Genomic DNA, 26,009 nt, shown 5'->3' with positions numbered 1-26,009 from the left:
CACCCTGCTCTTTTCCAGTTTCTTAGAACTTTTTATCACCAGAACTTCTTTATCGTGACACCCAAATGACCCTTGAGCCCTGAAAAAAGCCTTTGGAAAACCTCACTGGAATATTGGGAATGGCAGGGTGTGGCCCAAGGGGATGGGGAACGCCCTGGGCAGAGGGAGGCTGGGTGACCCCGCTCTTTCCCAGCACCCAGAGTGGTTTTTTAGATTTTTAGCAGTTCTTTATCACCGGAGCTCGCTCTCAGATGCGCTCACGGCTCTGTCACCTCCCGGGGGAAGGACACAAAGTGCCCCGAGCTTTGAGTCAAAATATTGACACAGGCTGAGCGCGCTGAGACCGAGATTAGGAGGGCACCGACAGCAGGGAAGGGCATTCCTCATCCTCCTCCTCCTCTTCCTCCTCCTCCCTCTGCAATGGGAATTTTCTGCTGGAAACAGGGTGGTGGTGGCCAGCAAAGGCTGACCACGTCCTTCTGCTCTTTGCTGTCCCCTTTGCTCCCTGCAGGACCTGCCCAGACCCATCAGGAACCTCGTGGGGATTTCCCGAGCTTCTGAAGGATTCCCAGCATCATTCCATGGCCAAAAGTTTGGATGGAAGCTGGAAGGCTCCTGCCCATTCCCAGAAGACCAGCAGCAGGAATTTCCACTTGCTGGAAGGGGTGTGTGTGACTGTGCCTTTGTTTTCCGGAAAGCTGGAGCTGGGAGAAAAAAAATCCTTTAATTGGGTGATAACGGCGGCGTTTGGCTTTTGATCGGTGTCCCGTGTTTGGGCTGGGGGTCAGAGGGGCTGAGCGGGGTCAGGAGGGAAATCAGGGTGGGTGTGGGGGCATTGCCAGGGCCACAAACGGCTGGGGGATCGTGGTGCAAGGAGTGGTAAAAACCTGGTGCAAGGAGCTCCACGATCCCTGTGTCATCCCAGTCCAAAGGGATGCAGGATCCTGGGGCAAGGAGCTCCATGATCCCCCTGTGATCCTAATCCTAAGGGATGTAAATGTAGGATCGTGGTGCAAGGAGCTCCACGATCCCTCGTGTTCCTGACAGAAAGGGATGCACCATCCTGGCTCACGGCACTGCACAACCCCAACACAGCGCTGCCTTCACCTCCCACCCCATCCCTCCTCTCCCGAGCCGTTTTTGGGGTGGAAACACCCACTTTAGAGGAAACAAAAAAAAAAAAAAAAAAGAAGCATTTTTGGGGAGGCTCCCCCCCTTTTCAGGGCAGGAAAGCTCCAAGCCCGAACTCCGCCGTGGCCGGGCGGGGACTACAAGTCCCGGCAGGCGCGGACTGCAGCTCCCGGCGTGCCCGGGGCCGGGAGCGCAGCGAGGGCAGCGGAACGGGCCGCGCCGGGCCGGGCGGGCGCTGCTGCTGCCCTCCCTCGGCACGGGGCCGAGCCGGGCCGAGCCGAGCCCAACCGGGCCGGACTGCGCTGAGCCGAGCGGAGAGGCCCGACAGAACCGAGCCGAACCGAGTCGGGCCGAGGAACTCAACAGAACCGAGCCCAACCGGGCCGGGCCGAGCCGAGCCCAACCGGGCCGGACTGCGCCGAGCCGAGGAGCCCGACAGAACCGCGCCGGGACGAGCAGAGCCGAGTGGAGCCGAACTGAGCCGAGGAGTCGAATCGAGCGCAGCCGAACCGAGCCGAGTGGGGCCGAACTGAGCTGAGCTGAGCCCAGGAACCGAACCGAGCCGGGCCGAGCGCAGCCGAGCGAGTCCGAACAGATCCGAGCTGACCCGAGCGGGGCCGAACTGGGCTGAGCCGACCCGAGCGCAGCCGAGCGGGGCCGAACCGAGCCGAGGGGCCGAACCGAGCTGGGCCGAGCGCAGCCGAACGAGGCCGAGCAGAGCCGAGCGCAGCCGAACCACTTCGTTTCCTCGCCGTTCCCCACGGGTGAGTGGGAGGACGGGGGTCCCGGGGGCCGGGGGGGGCTCGGCAGCCGCGCAGCGGGGCTCCCTCGGCTTGGAGCCCACCTTGTGGGGGTGCTGGGGCGGTTTTGGGGTGCTCCCCCCTGTCCTGCGCCATCCCGGAGCGCTCTGAACTCGGAGTTGCTTTTTTCCCCCCTTATTTTGCTGAAAATAATCGCCCACCCCCTCGCCCCTGGGAGGCTCCAGCCTGGCTGCTGCGGGGCGCGGAGGTTTTGGGGGTCTCCAGCAGCTCGTCCCAAAACCCGGCGGTCCCGGGGGTCTGTGAGAGCCCCGGCAGTTCGGGGGGACCTGCCCGGGTCGCCTTTCCCATGGGCAGCCCCCCCCGAACACGGTGCTGCACGCCTGGGGAAACTGAGGCACGGATGCTCCGGGACACCCGGAGGGTCCCCGGCACCCCCGGTTTGAGGGACGCAAAGTGGGGACTTCTCCCATTTAGAAAAAATGGGGAAATTGGGATACCTCGTGTCACACGGCTTTTAGGGGGGTCACCAAGAGGACACACAGCGTGTCCCCCCTTCCTGGGGAATTTGGGGGCGAATAGAGGGGGCTGCCCGGACCGATTAATTACATTCATGAATTAATTACGAGGCAGGAAAGGATTACGCAGCCCCGAGACTGCTTGGGGGCAGTCAGATGATGGGGGAAATTTCCTTAAAAAAGTAAAAACCAAAAAAAAAAAAAAAAAACAAACCAACCAAACCCTTAAAAAAAAAAAAGAAGAATAGAAACACGAAGAAAATCTGGTGGTTATTGTGCTGGTGTAAGATAAATAAATAAACCGGTGCGAGTCCGGGGAAAGCAGGGCTCGTTTCCAGGAATCCCGGCGTGTTCCCCCCCTTGGGGCACGGGGGGAGTTGGTGTTTTTTATATAACAGAGTCCGGCAGGCAGCGAAGGGAGCCTTTGGGGGGGTTATTTTTTCTTTTCCCCCCCCTTCTCTGTACTTCCCTGCCATGTTTGCTTGGCTTCATGCACGGCTGCTCCGAGCTGGGAATGGATGGGGCTGGTTTCTCCCAGCCTGCTCTGGCTCACCTGCTGCAGGAGGGTGGAAATCCCAAAGCTGGGGAAGGGTGGGAATTTGGGATTGGGGTGGCTGGGTTTGGGGGAAATACCCAGTTTTAGGGTGGCTGGATTTGGGGGGGACACCCAGATTTGGGGTGGCTGGATTTGGGGGGGACACCCAGATTTGGTGCTGGTGGTGGGTCAGGCCAGCATGTGCTGAGGAACAGTGAGAATTTAGGATTGGAGTGGCTGGATTTGGGGGAAACACCCAGATTTGGGGTGGCTGGATTTGGGGGGAACACCCAGATTGAGGTGGCTGGGTTTGGAGGGAATACCCAAATTTGGGGTGGTGGTGGTGGGTCAGGGCAGCACGTGCTGAGGAGCAGTGGGAATTTGGGATTGGGGTGGCTGGATTTGGGGGAAATACCCAGATTTGGTGGCTGGGTTTGAGGGGAACACCCAGATTTGGTAGCTGGATTTGGGGGGAACGCCCAGATTTGGGGTGGCTGGATTTGGGGGGGACACCCAGATTGGGGTGGCTGGATTTGGGGGGAACATCCAGATTTGGGGTGGCTGGATTCGGGGGAAATACCCAGATTTGGGGTGGCTGGATTTGGGGGGGACACCCAGATTGGGGTGGCTGGATTTGGGGGGAATATCCAGATTTGGGGTGGCTGGATTTGGGGGGAACACCCACATTTGGGGTGGCTGGATTTGGGGGGAACACCCAGATTGGGGTGGCTGGATTTGGGGGGAACACCCAGATTTGGTTGGCTGGATTTGGGGGGAATATCCAGATTTGGGGTGGCTGGATTTGGGGGGAACACCCAGATTTGGTGCTGGTGGTGGGTCAGGGCAGCACATGGAGGTGTTTTCCAAGGGATGCTGGGTTGGTTTCCTGCTGAATTCTGGGTTTATTTCCTGCTGAATCCTGGGTTCACTTCCCGAGGGATGCCGGCCCCGCGTGTTTGGTGTTTTCTGAGGGATCTGCCCACCCTTATCAGTAGGAAACTGCAAACTGTGCTGGGGTGGAGCTGCTGGATGGGGCCATCCAGCATCCGGGTGTTTGGGATGGAGCTGTGAGCCCAGCCAGGGATTTTAGATTTTATTGCTTTTTCCACACTGCACGTGTGTGTGTGTGTTCCTGGTCTGCCCTGCCCTGTTTTCCTGGAAATGCTGGAATGGGAATGGGAATGGGAAGAGCCCCTTGGGATGATGTGGGAGGGTCACCATTCCCATGGCTGAGCAGCCCAAAAACCAGGGAAATGGGATTTGGGAGGGTGTCCCCTTCCAAAAATCCACAATGCTGAGGGTAAAAAACATCCTCGTGTCGTGGGGTGCTGGAATGGGGAGCTGGGGATCTGGTGTGATGGGACCTCACCCCTGGATTTGATGTTTCTCCCTCCTTTGCTGGGGTGTAGGTGGCAGGGATGGAGCTGCCACACCCCTGTCCCCTCTGTGGGGACAAAAATTCCCATCTGGAATTTTTTGGGGTGGTTTTAGAGGGCACCTCAAGCTGGGTTTGCCTCAAGGGGAGCTGTTTTGTCAGTGCCCTGTGTGGGGTTATCCCATATCCCAGGCAAAGAGGGAGCAGACAGGGGTCAGGGGCAGGCAGATGTTGGAGGAAATTTCCTTTAAAAAAATTAAAAATTGAAAAAAAAAAAGCAAAAAAAAAAAAAAAGAGAATAGAAACACAAAGAAAATCTGGTCCCGGGTGGTGTGGGGCTGGCAGTGCTGCCACATGTCCCGGTGGCAGCTCTGTGACAACTTCCCAGAGCCCTGTTTGCTGAGAGGGACCCCAGGGAGCCGGTGCTGGGTGTTTGACAGCCCCATAGAAGAGCAGAGGGTGCTCAGAGGTGCCAGGTGTGCTGTCACCTCCCTGTGGTGGCCTTCACCACCTCCATGAGCTTTCCCAAGCTGTGTGGAGGCTGCTGGGGTCACTCTGGTGGCTCTGTGGCCGTCGTCACCAGCTCTGTGACACTTTGGGGGGTGAAAGGGGGGGGATCTCTCCCTGGCCACGCTGGGATTTTGTGCTCATCTTCTTTTTCCTCTCTCTGGCACGTCCAGGAAGAGCCCCCATGGCTCTTCCCTCATCCCTCCCAAATTCCTGTCCCTCCTGCTGGCACCTGGCTGGTGCTTGGGGCAGGTGTTCTCAGTGGATTTCCCTGCACATCAGGGCTCCCCTGAAGTGGAATTCCCAGGAATTCCCAGGAATGGGGGAGTCCTGTGCTCCAGGACGAGCCCTGGGTGCTGCTCCTCACCTTCCTGAGAGGCTGAGAAAAGCAGGAATGGGGGATTCTCCATCTCTGGGGGGCCAGGGACAGTTCTGGGGGGGTTTTGTTGCTGCAGGAGCGTTGGGATGGGCACCGTGGGATGGTTTGGGTGGGATCACCTGGCTGGGCTCACCTGGGCAGGGCTCAAGGTGTCCCCAATGTCCCTACAGGCTGTGCCACCTTATCTTGAAAGCCTCTTCTAGGAATTGCCCCCGGGGTTTTGTCACCTTTCCTCGGAGCGCTTTTGGCTCCAAACAAACTCCCCACACCCTGAGCTCTGCCTCCTTTGCTTAAATGGGTGCAAATTCCGGATAAACCTGAAATTCCCAGTGTGGGGATGGCTGGGGGGCGGGGGGGGCGGTTCTTGGAGCCTCAGGGACCAGCAGAGCTGGCTCCTGCCCAGGCTGTGCCCTCGGGATTTTGGGAATATTTCGGAGGAAATGAGGAAGGGGCTGCACCCACCTGGCACAGATTGCTGCCAGATGAGGAAGGGGCAAAAATGGACAGGCAAAGGAGAAATCCCAGTTGGATTTAGGAGAGATTGCTGCCAGGTGAGGAGGGAGCAGGTTTGGCTGAACATTTTGGGCAAAACGGGGGAAGGAAAAGGAGAAATCCCAGCTGGGTGAGGAAAAAAAACCTCCGAGCTCCTGCAGGGCTCCAAGCAGAGCAACGTGCCCGGGAGATTTCTGGGATTGGGAATATTTTGGAAGAAACGAGGAAGGGGCTTCACCCACCTGGCAGAGATTGCTGCCAGGTGAGGAAGGGGCAAAAATGGACAGGCAGAGGAGAAATCCCAGTTGGATTTTGCGGGGTGAGAATATTTTGGAGGAAACGAGGAAGGGGCTGCATCCACCTGGCACAGATGGCTGGGAGGGGGCAAAAATGGACAGGCAAGGGAGAAATCCCAGCTGGATTTAGGGGAGATTGCTGCCAGGTGAGGAGAGAGCAAAAATGGACAGGCAAAGGAGAAATCCCAGTTGGATTTTGGGGAGATTGCTGCCAGGTGAGGAGGGAGCAGGTTTGGCTGAACATTTTGGAGAAAAGGGGCAGGAAAAGGAGAAATCCCAGCTGGGTGAGGAAAAAAACCCTCCGAGCTGCTGCAAGGCTCCAAGCAGAGCAACGTGCCTGGGCGAGGAGGCGCCGTGCCAGGCCAGGGGCTGGGCTGGCAGCAGGGGCTCCCCAGGGATCAGTTTGACCTTCAGGGAGCAGGAAAAGCTGCGGGCAGAGCCTGGCACCAAGGAGGGCACAGCACGAACCCCTCCAGAGCGGGCGAGGTGGGCACGGGAGGGGATGCCAGGGCTTGGGGGGGGGGGGCACGGCATCCCCCAGGCTGGTTTGGGAGGGCAAGGCAGGGGCTGTCCCCGATTTGTTAATTTATTCCTGAGGCCTGGTTCCACGAGCTCTGCCTCCGCCGAGGCTCCGGGCTGGGTGCTGGGGGGCTGGACATGTGTATTTATAAATATTTATAAATATTACATGCTTGTGGCAGCACGGGGCTGCGAGGGAGGGATGGAGGCGGTGCTGGGAGCGCCTCTGGCACCGGCTGGGGGACAGGGGGACAGGGGGTGGCCGCTGTCACCTGGCGCTGGTGGCACCGGGAGCTTGGGGCGCCCGGAGCTGCCGGGCTGGTTTTGTTCGAGCATCGCCACTTTATGGGGTGGTTCGTCCCAGTTTCTGGGTGGTTTCTGCTCACTTTTTGGGGAGATTTCTCCTCACTTTTTGGGGTGGTTTCTCCCCACTTTCTGTGTGGTTTCTCTCCACTTTCTGGGATTATTTCTCTCCACTTTATGGGGTGGATTCTCTCCACTTTATGGGGTGGATTCTCTCCACTTTATGGGATGGTTTCTCTCCACTTTCTGGGATTATTTCTCCCCACTTTCTGTGTGGTTTCTCTCCACTTTCTGGGATTATTTCTCCCCCCTTTCTGGGGTGGTTTCTCCTCCACTTACTGTGTGGTTTCTCCCCCCTTTCTGGGGTGATTTCTTTTCCTTTTCTGGGCTGGTTTCTCTTTCTTTTCTGGGGTGATTTCTCCCCAGTTTTTAGGATTATTCCCCCCCCGCCTTTCAGGGATGGTTTCTAGGGTTTTGGGGCGGGTGGCAGCGCTGTCCCAGCCCCCTGGAGCAGCGTCAGCCCTGCCAGTTCCCCTCATTGCCCATTTATGCGCTTATTTCCAAAGGCCAGCACCCAAACCGCCCGCAGTGACCCCGGGCCGGGCTTTTCCTTGGGGGCTGCGCTCCCAAATCTCCTTTTTCCCTCCTTTCCCGGGATGTGCAGCAGGACCTGGAGCCTCCCAAGGTCACCTCGGTCCCTTCCTCTGTCCTGATTAATCACCGTGCCCGGGGTGGTGCCTCGGCCCATCCTCCTGCCTGTTCACACCTTTATTTTTAATTGCTGCCCCGGAGGGGGGACAGGGGCTGTGAATTCCCAGTGATGTTTCCATCAGGGCTCTTCTGCAGCTCCTGCCCAGCTCTGTTTGGAGGGTCTGGCCCCTCTTTTGGGGAGGTCCCTTTGCCTCTCCCTGTCCCCAAACCTGGCCAGGAGTTGCCAAACTCCCCCTGCCAAGCCCAGCTGGGGGATGCTCTGCAGCCATCCCTGAGCTGGGTGGGTTTTTTGGGGCTAAAAGAGAGGATTTTTTGGGATGGAGAGGCACCAGAGCAAGGCTGTGTGTGTGTGTTATTAACCCCTTAATGGCTGCCAAGCCCAGCTGGGCTCTCCTGCCCACACCTTGGCACCACCAAGGGGGTTTTTAATGGGGTTTTTTTAATTCAGTGGCACAAAGGACACAGCCCTGTGTGCCATCAGGGCCTGATGCTTCTCCCTCCACCACCTCCCTGACCCCTCCTGGGTGTGCCAGGCTTACCTGGCTCTTTGGGTCATGTTTTTTTTCCTGTGGGATCCCTCAGCCCTTTCCAGGGAACAGGGGGCAGGGAAAACATTTGGCCTCTGACCCAGCTCCTGTTAACAACGTCCAGCTCCACGTTGCTGACATGCCGGTGCTAAAAACAGTCCTGGTGACTCAGAGCCTCGGTGCTGCTGTCAACTGACCCCGGGCCGGCTCTGCCAAGCCCCTCCTCTGCCTGCTCCTCCTGCCTTCTGCAGGGCTGCGGGCTCGGGGTGTGGGGAAGGAGGCTCGGGATGGGGCTGGGATGGTCCCCAGGGGTCACAGGAACCCTGGCCCAAACAGCTCCTGGGGGGAAGGAGCCTCTGGATGGGGCTGGGATGGTTCCCAGGGGTCCCACACAGCTCCTGGGATGGTTCCTGGGGTCACAGGAACTCTGTTCTTGGGTGGAAGGAGCCCCTGGATGGGGCTGGGATGGTTCCCAGGGGTCACAGGAACCCTGGCCCACACAGCTCCTGGGGGGAAGGAACTTCTGGATGGGGCTGGGATGGTTCCCAAGGATACCAGAGCCCTGCCCCTGGGTGGAAAGAGCCTCTGGATGGGGCTGGGATGGCTCCCAGGGATCCCACACAGCTCCTGGGATGGCTCCCAGGGATCCCAGGAACTCTGATCCTGGATGGAAGGAACCCCTGGATGGGGCTGGGATGGTCCCCAGGGATCCCAGGAGCTCTGCTCTTGGGTGGAAGGAGCCCCTGGATAGGGCTGGGATTGTTCCCAGGGATCCCACACAGCTCCTGGGATGGTTCCTGGGCTCACAGGAACTCTGCTCTTGGGTGGAAGGAGCTTCTGGATGGGGCTGGGTCTCTGGATGGGGCTGGGATGGTCCCCAGGGATCCCAGGAACTCTGATCCTGGGTGGAAGGAGCCTCTGGATGGGGCTGGGATGGCTCCCAGAACCCTGTCCCAAACAGGTCCTGGGTGGAAGGAACCTCTGGGTGGTCCCCAGGGGTCCCACACAGCTCCTGGGATGGTTCCCAGGGCTGCCAGGAACTCTGATCCTGGGTGGAAGGAGCCCCTGGATGGGGCTGGGATGGCTCCCAGGGGTCCCACACAGCTCCTGGGTGGGTGATGATCTCCCCATCCAGCATTGCTGCTCTCTGGGGTTGGAAATGGGGTTATTTTCCTGTTTCCCCCCCCATCCCCATCCCCGAGGCTGGATGGGATCTGTGGAGCCTCTGGCCAGGTTGGTGATGGATCAGGGGTTTCCAAGCACGGCCCTGCTGCCAGGTTTGTGTGAGGAATCCTCTCCTGAGCCCCTGTCCTGGAGCTGCCCACCCTGAGCGTTGCCAGGGAGGATTCTGGCTGGGCCCTGGCCCTGGGGGTGCCCTGTCAGGCCATGAATCAGCCCCTGGTGGCCTTGCCAAGTGTGGCTGAGTGCCCCGAGGCTGCTCCCAGCTGGGCAGGGCCACCTGGCTCCAGCTGCACCCCTGGCCTGGCTCTGTCTGTACCTGGGGACGTGGTGCAGAGCACCTGGGGGTGTCCCCAGCACTGTCACACAGGTGTCCCTGTGCCACTGCCACCCTGGGGACAGCTGGGAGGGCTGCAGGGCCCCCAGGTGCTGCTGAGCTGTGTGCTCACAGTTCTGGGGGAGCTCAGAGCTCGGCTCATGCCACGGGCAGGGACACCAGGGTTGTTCCAAACCCTGTCCAGCCCGGCCCGGGGCAGCCACAGCTCCTCTGGGGATTCCAGCCCTGCTTCCCCACCCTCCCAGGGAACAATTCCTTCCCCAGATCCCATCCCTCCCTGCCCTCTGGCAGTTTGAAACCATTCTCCCTTGTCCTGGCACTCCCAGGCCCTTTTCTCTCTCCATCTTTCCTGCCAGCTCCCCAGATTTTGCCTTTTCCAGCCTCTTTTCCCCCCATAATCCAGGTGCTTGCTCTGCCCCCACCCTGGGCACATGGGGGCTGAGGGATCCCTGCGGTGCCACATCCCCTGCAGTGACAAGGGACAGCTTTTGTCCCTCTGCAATGTACAGAGGTGTCCCTGGCACACGCCCAGCCCTGTCCCCTGTCCCCTGTGGCAGTGGCTGCATCAATTTTTCCACGCTTTTTCTCAGCCCTGTTGCTCACTCCTGGGATGCAGTGACAAAAAACAAACCAAAAAACAAACAAGCAGCTTTGGAGAGGGTTTTTTTTTTTTTTTGTAACTTCCCCTCCTGCACCCCATGTGGCTGCTGAAAATGAGGAACTGGGGCTGGCCTGGGGTGAGGGGGAGCTGTGACCTGCTGGGCCTGGACTGGGAGGGTCCCCAAACCCCTCAGTGATCTGCAGGGTCCCCAAATCCCCTCTGTGACCTGCAGGGTCCCCAAATCCCCTCTGTGACCTGCTGGTCCTGCCACCTGCAGGGTCCCCAATCCCCTCAGTGACCTGCAGGGTCCCCAAACCCCTCAGTGACCTGCAGAGTCCCCAAACCCCTCAGTGACCTGCTGGCACCTTCAGGGTCCCCAGTCCCCTCTGTTCTGCACCCAGGTAACCCCAGCCTCGTTGTCCCCTGTCCCAGCAGGGTGACAGCAGAGCCCGTCCCCAGGCTGGGGCACACACGGGGTGGTTTTGTGAGTGTGTGACAAGGTGACAGCTTGGTGACATTCAGAACAAAGCCTGGGGCCCTGGTGCTCCCTCCCTGCCACCCCTGGGTTTGAAAATCAACAGCGAGGAAGGAAAGAAGGAGGGAAGGAAGGAAGGGAAGGCTGGGCTGGCCCGTGGTGAGCAGCAAAGCTGTTTTCACTTCTTTCTTCTCCTTTTCCCTCAGTCCCCAGCCCAGCTGGGCTCTGGGTGGGTGGGTGATGGTCCCTGCCCTGTCCCCCTGCTGTCCCCCTGCTGTCCCCTCTTCCTCCTGGAGCTGCTCATTGATTTTTCCACTCCTAAACGGCCCCGATCGAGCGGGAAATCAAACCCAGCAGGGGCCTGGTGCAGTGGCTTTGGGGGGTTCTCATCACCCAGAGGGTGGCAGGAGGTGTGTGCCAGGCACCCGGTGCCACCTCAGAGCCACCTCAGTGCCACCTCCCCCGGCAGGGTAACGCGATCCCTGCGGCTAAATCTGGAAAATGCCCCCGGGGGGGGCAGCTCAGGTTTCTCAGCCACACCTGGGCCTGGGGACACTGCAGGTGCTGTGTCCCCCTTCAGGTGGCACCGCCAGCCCGAGCAGTGGCTCTGCCACCGGCCACGGGGCTGCGGGGCAGCGCCCGATGTCCCCTCCTGCACCGAGCAGTGGCTGCTGAGCAGCCGCCCCGGTGTCACCGCCCCGGTGTCACCCCCCCGTGTCACCGCCCCCGTGTCACCCCCCCGGTGTCACCGCCCCCGTGTCACCCCCCCCGTGTCACCGCCCCCGTGTCACCCCCCCGGTGTCACCGCCCCCGTGTCACCGCCCCCGTGTCACCCCCCCGTGTCACCCCCCCGGTGTCACCGCCCCGGTGTCACCGCCCCGGTGTCACCGCCCCCGTGTCACCCCCCCGTGTCACCGCCCCCGTCTCACCCCCCCGTGTCACCCCCCCCCGGTGTCACCGCCCCCGTGTCACCCCCCCCGTGTCACCCCCCCCCCGGTGTCACCCCGCCCCCGTGTCACCCCCCCGTGTCACCGCCCCCGTGTCACCGCCCCCGTGTCACCCCCCCGTGTCACCCCCCCCGTGTCACCGCCGCAGGGCTGGGGGACAGCTCGGGGCTCTGTCACCTCCTGGAGCAGCTCTGGGGATCCTCCAGCTGGAGCCACCCCCCCCCCCCCAGTGCCAGGGGGACTCTTGCTGATATCACAGCCCTGGAGGGAGAGCATGGAAGGGCCAGGAATAACCTGGAATAACCAGGAATAAATAACCAGGAATCACCAGAAATAATCAGAAATAACCAGAAATAAATAACCAGAAATAAATAACCAGGAATAACCAGAAATAACCAGAAATAACCAGAAATAAACAACCAGAAATAAATAACCAGAAATATCCAGAAATAACCAGAAATAACCAAGAATAACCAGAAATAACCAGAAATAACCAGGAATAACCAGAAATAAATAACCAGAAATATCCAGAAATAACCAAGAATAACCAGAAATAACCAGGAATAACCAGAAATAAACAACCAGAAAAAAATAACCAGAAATATCCAGAAATAACCAAGAATAACCAGAAATAACCAAGAATAACCAGGAATAGCCAGAAATAACCAGAAATATCCAGAAATAACCAGAAATATCCAGAAATAGCCAGAAATAACCAGGAATAACCAGAAATAACCAAGAATAACCAGAAATATCCAGAAATGACCAGGAATAACCAGAAATAACCAGGAATAATCAGGAATATCCAGGAATAGCGGAGCTGCTGAGCAGCACAGGGACGTTTGGAAGAGAGATGCATTCCCTGGGGCTGCAGCCTGGTCAGCCCCTGTCCCGCCTTCCTCCCGACTGGAGAAGTGGAGTTGGGCTGTGGAGAGGGGCTGGGATCATCCAGATTTTCCCTCCCTTTCAACCCCTCCATCACATCCCCTTCCCGACTGCTCCATCTCCCGCTCCAGTGGTGCCTCCCTGTGCAAAAATCAGGGAAACCTCTCCTGACTTTTCCATCTCCCCACCCTTGCTCTCTCTCTCTCTCTCTCCAGCCTCTCCAGCTTTTTCAAAGGGTTCCCAACTGCCCTCAAAAGGGGGAAGAAAAGCTGGAAAATTGATTCTTGTGGGTGTCGCAGCCTCCAGGGACGAGGCTGGCTGAGGCTCTCCCAGTATGGACCAGTCTGGGGCTCCCACTGGTGGCTCTGGCTCAGTGGGAGAAGCACTGGGTGCCCTCCCAGGAATAACAAGATGGAGCTGCCGTTTCCATGGGCTCCCGTGGCTGTCCCTGTGGGCCAGGGGAGGGTGGGATGTGTCCCCAGGGTGGGCCCCATGTCCCCATCCTGTCCCTCCTGCAGGGCTGACTCAGAGTGAAAGCAGAAGCTGCTCAGCATTTTGGGGGCTGGGGAGGGGGGGGGAAGCCAAGCAGAACCAAAGGGGTTATTTTAAACCTGACCCTATTTCCCCCTTCTTCTCACCAAACCAAGCCCTGGCCACCCTTCCCCATCCTCATCCTCATCTTCTGCACCTCCTCTTGGCAGTTTTTGACTCTCCCAGCCATGTTTTCTGTAAGGGGGCAGCTGGGGGGACCTGCACCAGGGCCAGCAGGGCTCAGTGGGTGCTGTGGGTGGCTTCCCGTGACACCCACGAGTGCCAGCCCTTCTTGAGAAAAGCCTCTCTCCCTTCCCTTCATGTTTGGGGTTTTACATCCCCTGTGGGCATCCCCTGTGGGCATCCCCCCCTCAATCCAGCCTTGGTTTGGGGTTGTACATCCCCCGTGGGTTTTCCTCTTAATTCTTGCCTTAGGGTTGTCCATCCCTGGTGGGTTTCCCCCTCAATCCAGCCTTGTTTTAGGGTTGTACATCCCCTGTGGATTTCCCCTTTAACTCAGCCCTGGTTTGGGGTTGTACGTCCCCCGTGGATCCGTGGGTTTCCCTCTTAATTCTTAGTTTGGGGTTGTCCATCCCTGGTGGGTTCCCCCCTTAATCCAGCCTTGGTTTGGGGTTGTACATCCCCCTTGGGTTTCCCTCTTAATTCTTGGTTTGGGGTTGTACATCCCTCGTGGGTTTCCCCCTTAACTCAGCCTTGTTCCATCCTCTCTGGGGTCTTTTCCAGGCTTCTGTTTCTCACCCCAGCGCCCCCCCTGTGCCCTCCTCCAGGTCTGTTCCCACATCCCCCTTCACGAAGCTCCAGTGGCTCGCTGTCCCCGGCTCTGGGCTCCCATCCCCCTCGGGCCAGGCCACCATGGCTGATTAATTCCCCTCCCCTGGCTGCTCAATAGCTGCTCTCGAGCTGTGTCATCCTCCGAGGCGCTGCCTTGATTTCATTTCCCCTCCGGGTAACTCATAGCACCGGCTCGCTGTGGCTGTCACCACCGAGGCCCTTCCATCTCTGAACTTGCATTTAAACAGCAAAACCCTGCAGATTTCTCTGCTTTCCCCTCGCAGCTTTTCCCTCTGCCTGCCGTGCTCCGCTTCCCTGCCGTGCTGCAGCAGCATCTCCTGCATCCCAGCGATGCTGCTGCAGCATCTCCTGCATCCCAGCGATGCTGCTGCAGCATCTCCTGCATCCCAGCCCTGCCGGGGTGGCCGGGGGTGGCTCCTGGAGCCCCGGCAGGCATCCCCCAGCCTCCGGAGCCACCATCCCCTTTGTCCCGGGGAACAAGGGCCGCTCTGTGCCGGGCGGGCGGTGCTGTGGTCCCCCCCGTCCCCGCGCTCGCGTGCACAGAGCACAGAGCCCGCCTTGTCCCGAGCCGGGCTTTGCCCGCTCCTGCCCCCGGCTCCTGGCACCCTCCGGCCTTTTCTTGCTGCTCTGCCCTCACTTTCTCTTTCCCTTTCGCTGCCGAGCTCACTCTGGGCTCTGCCGTGTTTGGGAGGTGGCTCCGGGGTGAGTGCGGGGTCCTGGCTGCTCCATCGCGGTTCCCTTCCTGCCAGAGCCTAAATTCCCCCCTCTCCTTGTCCATCCCAGCTCTGGCCACCCTTCCCCATCCCCATCCTCATCCTCGGCAGTTTCCCTTCTCTAGAGATTCCTGGGGGTGCTTTTGATTTCCTCAGCCTGGTTTTCTGTAAGGACACAGCTGGGGGGGGGGGGGGGGTCTCACAGCCAGGCTGGGTGGTGGCACCAGGTCCTCAGCCAGCCCTGGGATGCTCCTCATGGTTTAATCACGAGCCAGAGTGGATGTCTCTCTGTGCCTCAGTTTCCCCGCTGTGCCAGGCTGCCAGTGTCCTCCTGGCAGGCTGTGGGTGACATTCCGTGTCCTCCTGCCAGGGTGACCTCTGTGCCAGAGTGGGCGCTCTGGGATATCTCTGTGCCTCAGTTTCCCCGCTGTGCCAGGCTGTGGGTGATGTGCCGTGTCCTCCTGGCAGGTTGTGGGTGACGTTCCGTGCCCTCCTGGCAGGCTGTGGGTGACGTTCCGTGTCCTCCTGGCAGGGTGACCTGTGTGCCAGGCGGGTTGGTGGCCTGCACCCCCCAGCGCCACCATGGCGTCGCGCATCGGGCTGCGGATGGAGCTGATGAAGCAGCAGGCGCAGCAGGAAGCCGAGCGGGAGCGGGTGCAGCAGCAGATGATGATGAGCTACATGCAGCAGCAGCGCATGCCCGTGGCCTCCAGCCCTGCCATCAACACCCCCGTCCACTTCCAGTCCCCACCGCCCGTGCCCGGAGAGGTGCTCAAGGTACCGTGGTGTCCCCTCCGTGCGGTGGTGGCGGTCACAGGGGTCCCAGGGTGAGGGAAGAGATGAGGATCTTGAGTCCATGTTTCAGAAGGCTGATTTATTATTTTATTATATATATTACATTACATTACATTACGTTACATTACATTACAGTATAGTATATTTACTATATATTATATATTATATAGTATTATATATTGTATATTATATGATATTATGTTATATTACATTACATTATATCATATCATACCATATAATATAACATAATTGTTATATTATATTATATTATATTATATTATATTATATTATATTATATTATATTATATTATATTATATTATATTTATTATAAGAAAATGATATACTAAAACTATACTAAAAGAATAGAAGAGAGGATTTTCATCAGCAAGGAAAGGAGTGGAATGATAATAAAATCTTGTGACTAACCAGAGACTCCAAGACAGCCGGGCTGTGATTGGCCATTAATTGAAAACAACCACATGAGACCAATCAAAGATGGACCTGTTGCATCCCACAGCAGCAGATAACCATTGTTTCCATTTTGTTCCTGACGCCTCTCAATTTCTCAGGAGAAAAGATCCTAAGGAAAGGATTTTTCATAAAATGTGTCTGGCACACCTCCACCTGGGTCCCTGATGGGTTCTGTCCCCCCCCTTGCAGGTCCAGTCCTACCTGGAGAACCCCACCACCTACCACCTGCAGAAGTCTCGGGACAAGAAGGTGCAGGCTTATCTCTCTGAGACCTACGGGAACAAATTTGCTGCCCACGTCAGCCCCGCCAGCCACTCTCCCAAGCCACCCCCGGCCGCGTCCCCCGGCGTCCGGCCCGGCCACGTCCTGTCCTCCTCGGCAGGCAACAGCGCTCCCAACAGCCCCATGGCCATGCTCAACATCGGCTCCAACCCCGAGAGGGAGGTGAGCACCTGTCCCCTGCTCTGGAAATTCTCCAGAAATGGCAGAAATCCATTTTGGTTTAGGTGAGATGTACATCTTTGAGTTAAAAGTGTGTGGTTTGAAAATGGAGCTGTTTGGTCTGGCTGCCTGTTCTTGTGAAAAGTCTGTGCTGAGAGAAACTGCTTCAGCCAAAAGGCAGAAATAAGGGTGAAGAGACAGAGAGACAGAGGCTGCTACAAGAGCAGGTCAACCTGACCCAAGAATTCTTTCTAATAAAGAAGAATTAGCGGCAAATGTCACATGAAATCAGTAAAAATATGCACGTACCTGTTGTGAAATGGCACGCATGTGTATTTGAGAGGGGGATAAAAAAGGATCTGGAGTTCCCAGAGGTGCACAGGCCTTTTAAAGAGAGTGATCTCCACATGCTCCAGCACTGTTACAAACATACAACTTTCAACATACAGCTTTACAACTTCCACAAAGTTGTAGAGTTTGTTTGCTTTCCCCGGGCTGCTGGGGAAACTCGGGGTGTTGGGAATGGCAGAGGAGCCCACGGTCACTTGTCCTTCTCCCTTTTCAGTTTGATGAGGTCATCGATGACATCATGCGCCTGGATGATGTTTTGGGCTACATGAACCCTGAAGTCCACATGCCCAACACGGTGAGTGGGGGGTGACAGGGAGGGGCTGGGCCTGGGGGTGTCACAGCCCTGCCCTTGCAGGTACAGAGGTGGCACAGACGGGACCTTCTGCCATGTCCCCACAGCGGTGCCTTGGTGGCAGCCCCAGCCAGCCTTGTCCTTGGAGACTGCAACACCCACAAGAATAAAATTTTCAGCTTTTTTCCCCTTGAGGGCAGTTGGGAACCCTTTGAAAAAGCAGGAGAGAGGGTGGGGAGATAGAGCCAGGAGAGGTTTCCCTGCCAGGAGCTTCCCCAGAGCAGCACCAGGGGCAGATCCATGTGGCAGCTGGTGCCTCCCAGTGGGATCCATCCTGCCCAGCCCTTCCCAGCTGTGATTCACCTGCCCTATTTTAGATGTTGGCCATGGGAGGGGATCAGCTGTGCCCTTTCAAGTCCTGTTTTCTTTTCTGCTCTGGTGAAAGCTGCTTTAAGGACCTGGGAGGACAATTCCAGCTGCCCAGCTGGGTGTGATCACGGTGGCCAGCCCTGCATGGAGCTAACCCAGCTGTCCCTCTGCTTTGCAGCTGCCCATGTCCAGCAGCCACATGAATGTCTACAGTGGGGACCCTCAGGTGACAGCGTCACTCGTTGGTGTCACCAGCAGCTCCTGCCCCGCCGAGCTCACCCAGAAGAGAGAACTCACAGGTACGTCCTGGCCCCAGAGCAAGGCACCAAAATGGGGCTGCCCTGTCCCCAGGGGGGTACAGGGACCCCAGTGCCAGCCCAGCTGCAGCTTTGTCCCCTCTGGGTGACACCCCGGGTCTCTTGCAGATGCCGAGAGCCGAGCCCTGGCCAAGGAGCGCCAGAAGAAAGACAATCACAACCTGAGTGAGTTCAGCTCTGCCTTTCCCCATCACTCTTCATCCTCATTCCTCTGAGCTGGGGCCCCTTCCCATCCCAGCTGACCCTCAGGAGAGCCCCCTGAGCCCCTCCTTGCTGGCTGTGCACAGTGGGGTACAGGGGACACCTGGGGGAGATCAGGTTGGTTGGGAACCCTTTGAAAAAGCTGGAGAGGTGGGAGAGAGGGATGGTGAGGGAGCAAGGGTGGAGAGATGGGAGAGCCAGGAGAGGTTTCCTGCCAGGAGCTTCCCCAGAGCAGCACCAGGGGCAGATCCATGTGGCAGCTGGTGCCTCCCAGTGGGATCCATCCTGCCCAGCCCTTCCCAGATGTGAACCCTGTGCCCGTGCTCACAGGGGCCTCAGGCTGAGGGGAGAGACGAGGATCTGACTCCATGTTTCAGGAGGCTTGATTTATTATTTTATGATATATATTACATTAAAACTATACTAAAAGAATAGAAGAAAGGATTTCATCACAAGGCTGGCTAAGAATAGAATAAGAAGGAATGATAACAAGGGTTTGTAGCTTGGACTCTCTGTCTGAGCCAGCTGGGCTGTGATTGGCCATTAATTAGAAACAACCACATGAGGCCAATCCCAGATGCACCTGTTGCATTGCACAGCAGCAGACAATCATTGGTAACATTTTGTTCCTGAGGCCTCTCAGCTCCTCAGGAGGAAAAATCCAAAGGAAAGGATTTTCCATAAAAGATGTCTGCGACAAACCCAGAGGGAGGATCAGACCTGCTGGGCCAGGCATGGAGCAGGGTTGGCTCCTGAGTTTCCTCATCCTGGGCTCCCCAGTTCCTTTGGAGCACAGCAGAGGGATGTGGGACATGAGGGACAGGAAGGACACGTGGGAGGGACACAGAGCCTTCCCTGCTTGCTGCCTGCTCACCTCCATCCCTCTCCTCTCACCCACAGTCGAGAGGAGGCGAAGGTTCAACATCAACGACCGCATCAAGGAGCTGGGAATGCTGATCCCCAAAGCCAATGATCTGTAGGTATCCACGGCTCCTGCAGGATTCTGGTGGTGTTTGCAGGGGTCTTAGGATGAGAGAAGAGATGAGAATGTTGACTCCATGTTTCAGAAGGCTGATTTATTATTTTATTAGATATATTATATTAAAACTATGCTAAAAGTTGTGGGGTCACTTGTGAGGACACTGAAGGGCACAGTTTGTGAGATGTGCACCGAGCATGACACAGAACCCCAGAATCACTGAGAAAAGATTAAATCCAGCCTGTCCCCAATCCCCCACTGAGCACTGAGTGCCACATCCAGGTGACACTGCAGGGATGGGCACTCCAAACCTGCCTGGGCAGCCCCTTCCAAAGCCTGACCACCCTTTCCATGAGGAAATGTGGTGCTGTTTGCAGGGGCCTTAGGATGAGGGAAGAGATGAGAATGTTGACTTTATGTTTTAGAAGGCTTGATTTGTTATTTTATGATATGTATTCTATTAAAACTATACTAAAAGAATAGAAGAAAGGATTTTATTAGAAGGTTAGCTAAGAATAGAAAAAGAAGGATAACAAAGACTGTCTGAGGCAGTCTGGACAGCTGGACTGTAATTGGCCATTAATTAGAAACAACCCCATGAGCCCAATCCCAGATGCACCTGTTGCATTGCACAGCAGCAGATAACCACTGGTTATATTTTGTTCCTGAGGCCTCTCAGCTTCTCAGGAGGAAAAAAATCCTAAAGAAAAGATTTTTCATAAAATATCATGGCTACACAGGGTTGGGGTCACCGAGGGCTTTTTGGGTGGAGGAGAGGGGAGTGGCCGCACTGCTGGCAGCCAGGCCCATCCCTTTTTCCATGCTGGGTGACAGGGACGTGCGCTGGAACAAAGGGACAATCCTGAAGGCGTCTGTGGACTACATCAAGAGGATGCAGAAGGACCTGCAGAGGTCCCGGGACCTGGAGAACCACTCCCGGCGCCTGGAGATGGCCAACAAGCAGCTGCTGCTCCGCATCCAGGTGAGCTCCCCTGGGCTCTGCCCCTCCTCAGCCCCACCAGCCCCTCACTCCTGCCCCACCCAGGGCGTGGCCAGGGTGTCACGGTCACAGGGGTCTTGGGATGAGGGAAGAGATGAGGATTGGACTCCGTGTTTCAGAAGGCTGATTTATTATTTTATTAGGTATATTATATTAAAACTATACGAAAAGTTGTGGGGTCACCTGTGAGGACACTGGAGGGCACAGTTTGTGAGATGTGCATCGAGCATGAGAAGAGGCAGCTGCTGTTCCTCTGGGGAATCCAGTGGAGAAGCTGTGCTGGTGTCTCAAAAACCTCTGGATTATATCTGAGTAGGAATGCTTGGCTCCTCCCTCTGGGCTCACATCTCCCAATGGGATGCTGTAGCTCTTATCAGCCATGCAGGGACATTCAATGGCTGTTATCAGCACAGGTCCCCTCCTGAGGGAGGTGTGATTGTGGTCACTCAAAGAGAGAGATAAGGCAAACTGCCCACTTGACAAAGGTAATCTGCCCTACAGATGGCAATGGAATACATCCTGCATTGCAATCTTCAATAGCTTCTCACCTCTGTGCGGTGTCACAGCCCTGAACGCCCCTCTGTGTCCCCTTGGCAGGAGCTGGAGATGCAGGCGCGTGTCCATGGGCTGCCCACCTCCTCGCCCTCGGGCGTCAACGTGGCCGAGCTGGCTCAGCAAGTGGTCAAGCAAGAAGCCAGCGGGGACGAGGGGACCCTGGAGCCACTGCTGCCACCCCCAGAGGCCGAATCCCAGCCTCAGCCAGCGCTGCCCGTGCCCCCTCAGTCCCCCTATCACCAGCTGGACTTTACCCACAACCTGAGCTTCGATGATGGCTCCTTCCCGGACAGCCTGGAGCCCGGCCACAGCTCCTCCTTCCCATCCCTATCCAAGAAGGAGCTGGACTTGATGCTGATGCAGGACACGATGCTGCCCCTGGCCTCTGACCCCTTGTTCTCAGCCATGTCCCCCGAGGCCTCCAAGGCCAGCAGCCGCCGCAGCAGCTTCAGCATGGAGGACGCAGACATGCTGTGATGGGGGAGCTGCCAGGGCAGGGATTGCAGCACAGCTTTGGGTGGGCAAGTCCCAGGAGCCTCCTGGCAGGAGGAGCCCGTCCCACCACACACTTGGATCTTCCCAGGAGTTCCTTTGTCTATGCAAGGAGGGCTCGGGTGCCACCGAGTCTGTCACAGCTTCTTTTGGCCAGGAGGAGGAGGAGGAGAGGGAGGAGGATGGACCTTCCTGGCTTGGCCTGACTGCAGATTCCACAGCCTGGCAGCGACACCTGGGCTGCTTTGCCTTTCAGCTGAAGCCTCCTGGCCTCACCCCCTTCCCCGGGGTGGTGCCTGGGAGCCTGGAGCCCCCAGGGTGGTGCCGTGAGCTTTGTGTCCTGTTTGGTGTCTCCTCACCCTGCTCTGGGATCCTTCATCCCCACCGAGTCCTCCCCAGCCCCTGGATGCTTCCCAGTCCACCCAGTTCCTCCTTGCTGGGAGCACTCACTGCCTCTGGGCTCCCAGCAGGGTGACAAGGTGTTAATTAATTAGAGTGTGTTTATTAATACAGCACCACTGGGGGTGTTGTCTGCAGGTGGGTGTTAAAGCTTCCAGAACACCTGGAATGGGGGGGAGGTTGATGCTCCAGCAACCCCCTGTTGTCACCCCCAGCACCCCAAAACCTCAGGGCGAGGCTGCCAGGTGGCCCTGAGTGTCCTGGAGGTGTCCCCACCCAGTGTCTGTGCCCTGTGCCACCCCCAGCTCTGTCCTGGCAGGATAAAAGGGTTTTCCTGGGAGGATAAAAGGGTTTTCCTGGGAGGATAAAAGGGTTTTCCACTTCTTTTTTTTGGGAGGTACTTCTTGAAAGTCCTGCTCCACGTGGGCAGGAAGCTCCAGGCTGTGAGCAGGGAATGGTTTGTGCCAGCTGCCAAACCCGAGCTGGGAATTCAGGGGTTCTTTCTCCTCCCAGTGTCACCAGTTTGTTCCACAGCTCTGAACTGGGGAGCTGCTCTGGGCTCTGCCTCAGGTCCTGACTTCCCAATCCAGCTGGGAGGGAGCTGGGAAGGGCAGGGGAAGGCTGGAAAACCCTCCAGGGTTTCTTGAGGGAGAGGAGAGGGAAGCTGGAGAGGAGAGGAGACCCCTTGGGGATGGTCCCCCCTGGGTCGCTCTGTGTCCCCATCCTGGAGCTGGGTGACCTGGGAGGTCACAAGGGTGACCTGGGACACAGGGGTGACCTGGGGACACAGGGATGTCCTGGGGGATCACGGGGATGTCCTGGGGGGGGTCACAGGGGTGTTTTGGGGGGACACAGGGATGTCCTGGGGGATCACAGGGATGTCCTGGGGGGACACAGGTGGCCCCTGGTGTCAGGATTTGGGGTTGGAGGTGGGGGCCAGCCCCACAGAGGGGTCTGTGAGACGTGAGCGTGCGGGGAAGTGCAGAGTGAGGAGGAGCTGGAGCAGGGCAGGGACCTGAGGGGGCACTGGGTGACCTGGGAGGAGCTCCAGATGAGGAAGAGGAGGATCCAGGAGAGCTCAGAGCTCCGGGCTGGAGCTCTGGGGGTGTTCACAGGAGGCCTTGGCACCCTTTGTGTGCAGCCATCAGTGCCTGCAAAGAGAATTGTCCCCACCAGGGTCACCCCTGGCCGTGCTGGGGACCTGGCTGTGGGAGAGTCTGTGCCCTCCAGAGGGGCTGGGTGGGTGCTCAGGGCACAAAATCCCACAGGAAATTCAGATTATTGTGGCTTTAGGGTGCCCTGGCCAGTGCTCAGCACGAGATGTCTCCCCTGGCTGTGAGTAAACAGTTGTGGATTATAATTACTATTTTTTTTTAAATATTTTTGGGAGTTTCGTTTGTTTTTTCTTTTTTTTTTTTTTTAATGCACTGTGCTCTGATTAAAAAATTTTACTACTGTTTTATAAATAAATGTATAAAAGAATGAACTGGAATGGAAGAAGAATCATTAAAAATATATTTATTTACAACATCCTGGAGCGTGGCAGCTTCTTCTTTGTCTCAGGGTTTTGCAGAACCCCTCTGGGTGCTGGGACCCCTGGGCCAAGCAGGTTTTGGGGACTCTCCTTCTCAGTGCAAAGGGAAAAATTCTGCTTTAAAATAGAATTTAAAAGCTTGTGCCTGGTAAAACTTATCCCAAGCCACGTGCCAGGTTCCCACTCCCCTCAGTGCTGGTGTTAAACACACACAGGATGGGGAAAAAAGCAAGAAAATCCACCTTAAATTGGAAAATTACAGGGGTTTATCTTGGAAAGTTTATTAAAAAGAGAAGGAGGGGAAAAAAGAGCGAGAAGAGGCTGAAGGTGGTGAGGGGGGGAAAAGAGTGAGTGGCTCCAGACACTTTAGAGAAAAAAAAAATTAAAAAAAAAAAAAATCCCTGATTTGATTTATCAGGGGAGCGCGAGCACTAAATAGAGAACAACGCCTGAAGTGTGAATTATTTCCTATATTAACACAGAGAAAAAACTGATAGCCTTTTCATGTCAGGAGAATAGCATGTGGGGAGGGAGGGCAGCCCATGACATTGTTCCAGCCCGGGCTCTGCTCACTCTTTATCAGCCTGAGATCAAAATTTATTCCCAGGATGAGGCCTGCGGGCCTGGCTGAGGCCCTCAGAGATTTTTAAGGGCCTAATTAAGAAAACAGGATGAAAATGGCGAAATAAGAGGGCAATTTACTTCTTGCAGAATAGGGAGATCAAATCAACTTATGAGCAATTAATGTGCACAAGGAGAGAATAAAGGGATGGCGGGATGTGGAAGAGGGGCCTCATTTTAATGACATGCTCTGGTGTTGGCATAGAGGATTACTCTGAAGGTCAGATGGAGATTGAAACGACCTTGCAGGTTCTTAACCCTCCTTCCAATTAACAGAACCAACTCAGAAATGCAAAAGAGCCCGGCTCGGAGCGCTGTCATCCCTTTATGTGCTGCAAAAATAAAATTATAAAGGGGAGAGGGAGGACGAGAGGGGCTTTCCTTGGGTTCCACGGAGCGTTGTCATCCCTTTATGTGCTGCAGGGATGGGGGGAAAAAAATAAAATTATGAAGGGGAGAGGGAGGGTGAAACGGCCCAGAGGAGGCTCTTAAGTACAGCCCGTGAGGCAGCCACGGAAAAATGGGGGAAAATCAGGAAAAATCGGGAAAAATCAGGAAAAATCGGGAAAAATTCAGAGAAAAATCCAGAGACTGAAACGACCTTGCAGGTTCTTAACCCTCCTTCCAATTAACAGAACCAACTCAGAAATGCAAAGGAGCCGAGCTCGGAGCGCTCTCATCCCCTTATGTGCTGCAGGGAGGGGGGAAAAAAATAAAATTATAAAGGGGAGAGGGAGGATGAGAGGAGCTTTCCTTGGCTTTCCTTGGGTTCCACGGCCCAGAGGAGACGGGAGGGGAGGCTCTGAATTACAGCCATGGAAAAATCAGGAAAAATCGGGAAAAATCCAGAGAAAAATCCAGAGATTGAGACGACCTTGCAGGCCCTTAACCCTCCTTCTAATTAACAGAACCAACTCAGAAATGCAAACGAGCCCGGCTCGGAGTGCTGTCATCCCTTTATGTGCTGCAAAAATAAAATTATAAAGGGGAGAGGGAGGACGAGAGGGGCTTTCCTTGCCTTTCCTTGGGCTCCACGGCCCAGAGGAGGCTCTTAATTACAGCCTGTGAGGCAGCGCCAAAAAAAAAATGGGGAAAAAACGGGAAAAATCCAGAGGAAAGGGAGAGTGGGAGAGCTGGAAGGGTTGGGGGATGAGTCGGGGCCGGGGGCTGCGTGTTGGGGTGGACTGGGATGGACTGGGAGGGACTGGGATGGACTGGAAGGGATTGGGATGGACTGGGATGGACTGGGATGGACTGGGATGGATTGGGATGGACTGGGAGGGATTGGGAGGGACTGGGAGGGATTGGGAGGGACTGGGGTGGACTGGGATGGATTGGAAGGGATTGGGATGGACTGGAAGGGATTGGGATGGACTGGGATGGACTGGGATGGACTGGGAGGGACAGGGAGGGACTGGGATAGACTGGGGTGGACTGGGATGGACTGGGATGGACTGGGACGGACTGGGACGGACTGGGACGGACTGGGATGGACTGGGAGGGACTGGGACAGACTGGGACAGACCGGGACAGACGGACAGAGCCGTGGGATGGGCACAGCACGGCAGGGTCCTGCTCCCACCCTGCCCCTGGCGCTTTTCCCAATTTCGGGGCTGTCCCCACGGTGAAGGAGGGAGGATGGGGACCCCGGGAGGGGCACAGGGGACCCCGGGAGGGGCACAGGGGACCCCGGGAGGGGCGCAGGGGCCGGGGGCTCGGGGCGGCAGCGGCGAGGCTGCAGCGGGGCTGAGCAGCCACAAGAGAGAGCCCGAAGGTTGCGGAGCAGCCGGGGCCGGGCTCGGGAACGGGAAAGGGAAAGGGGATCCCCGGGACCTGGACACGGGGATTTGGGCTCTCAGCCCCCAAATCCATCGATCCGCAGGTGAGACCTCACCTGCAGAGCTGCCCCAGCCCGGGCTCCCACAGCAGCAGCACCTGGAGCTCAGCCAAAGGAGGCACCGGGGGATGCTCCAGGGCTGGAGCCAGGTGGGACCCCCGGGGATGCTCACCTGGACAGGAGACGGATCCAGAGACCCCAGGGGATGCTCACCTGGACAGGAGAAGGATCCAGGGACACCCGGGGATGCTCACCTGGACAGGAGAAGGATCCAGGGACACCCGGGGATGCTCACCTGGACAGGAGAAGGATCCAGAGACACCCGGGGATGCTCACCTGGACAGGACAAGGATCCAGGGACACCTGGGAATGCTCACCTGGACAGGACAAGGATGCAGGGACACTTGGGAGGGCTCACCTGGACAGGAGACGGATCCAGGGACACACGGGGATGCTCACCTGGACAGGAGAAGGATCCAGGGACACTTGGGAGGGCTCACCTGGACAGGAGAAGGATCCAGGGACACCTGGGGATGCTCACCTGGACAGGAGAAGGATCCAGGGACACCTGGGGATGCTCACCTGGACAGGAGAAGGATCCAGGGACACCCGGGGATGCTCACCTGGACAGGAGAAGGATGCAGGGACACTTGGGAGGGCTCACCTGGACAGGAGAAGGATCCAGGGACACTTGGGGATGCTCACCTGGACAGGAGACGGATCCAGGGACACCTGGGGATGCTCACCTGGACAGGAGAAGGAGCCAGGGACACTTGGGGATGCTCACCTGGACAGGAGACGGATCCAGGGACACCTGGGGTG

The 26,009-nt window shown here is 57.0% G+C and overlaps 1 protein-coding gene across 1 annotated transcript; it reads left to right on the top strand.

Annotated features, from left to right (window-relative positions):
• Nucleotides 1-1,366: 1,366 nt before the first annotated feature.
• TFEB (transcription factor EB) lies at nt 1,367-22,042 on the top strand. Its single transcript, XM_066565129.1, has 9 exons — nt 1,367-1,895; nt 15,065-15,309; nt 15,989-16,243; nt 16,806-16,886; nt 17,431-17,551; nt 17,678-17,734; nt 18,671-18,746; nt 19,584-19,731; nt 20,347-22,042. The coding sequence occupies exons 2-9, from the start codon at nt 15,115-15,117 to the stop codon at nt 20,779-20,781; spliced, it is 1,368 nt and encodes a 455-aa protein (XP_066421226.1). The 5' UTR covers nt 1,367-1,895; nt 15,065-15,114; the 3' UTR covers nt 20,782-22,042.
• Nucleotides 22,043-26,009: the final 3,967 nt, after the last annotated feature.

This window comes from Molothrus aeneus, chromosome 24, assembly GCF_037042795.1.
Source record: "Molothrus aeneus isolate 106 chromosome 24, BPBGC_Maene_1.0, whole genome shotgun sequence".
Taxonomy (NCBI): domain Eukaryota; kingdom Metazoa; phylum Chordata; class Aves; order Passeriformes; family Icteridae; genus Molothrus; species Molothrus aeneus.
This window is presented reverse-complemented; position numbering and strand designations above follow the sequence as displayed.

Coding starts and splice junctions, on each gene's coding strand:
- TFEB (XM_066565129.1), top strand. CDS start 15,115: ATGGCGTCGCGCATCGGGCTGCGGATGGAGCTGATGAAGCAGCAGGCG. Junction 15,310..15,988: donor TGCCCGGAGAGGTGCTCAAG/GTACCGTGGTGT, acceptor CCCCCCTTGCAG/GTCCAGTCCTACCTGGAGAA. Junction 17,735..18,670: donor GAAAGACAATCACAACCTGA/GTGAGTTCAGCT, acceptor TCTCACCCACAG/TCGAGAGGAGGCGAAGGTTC.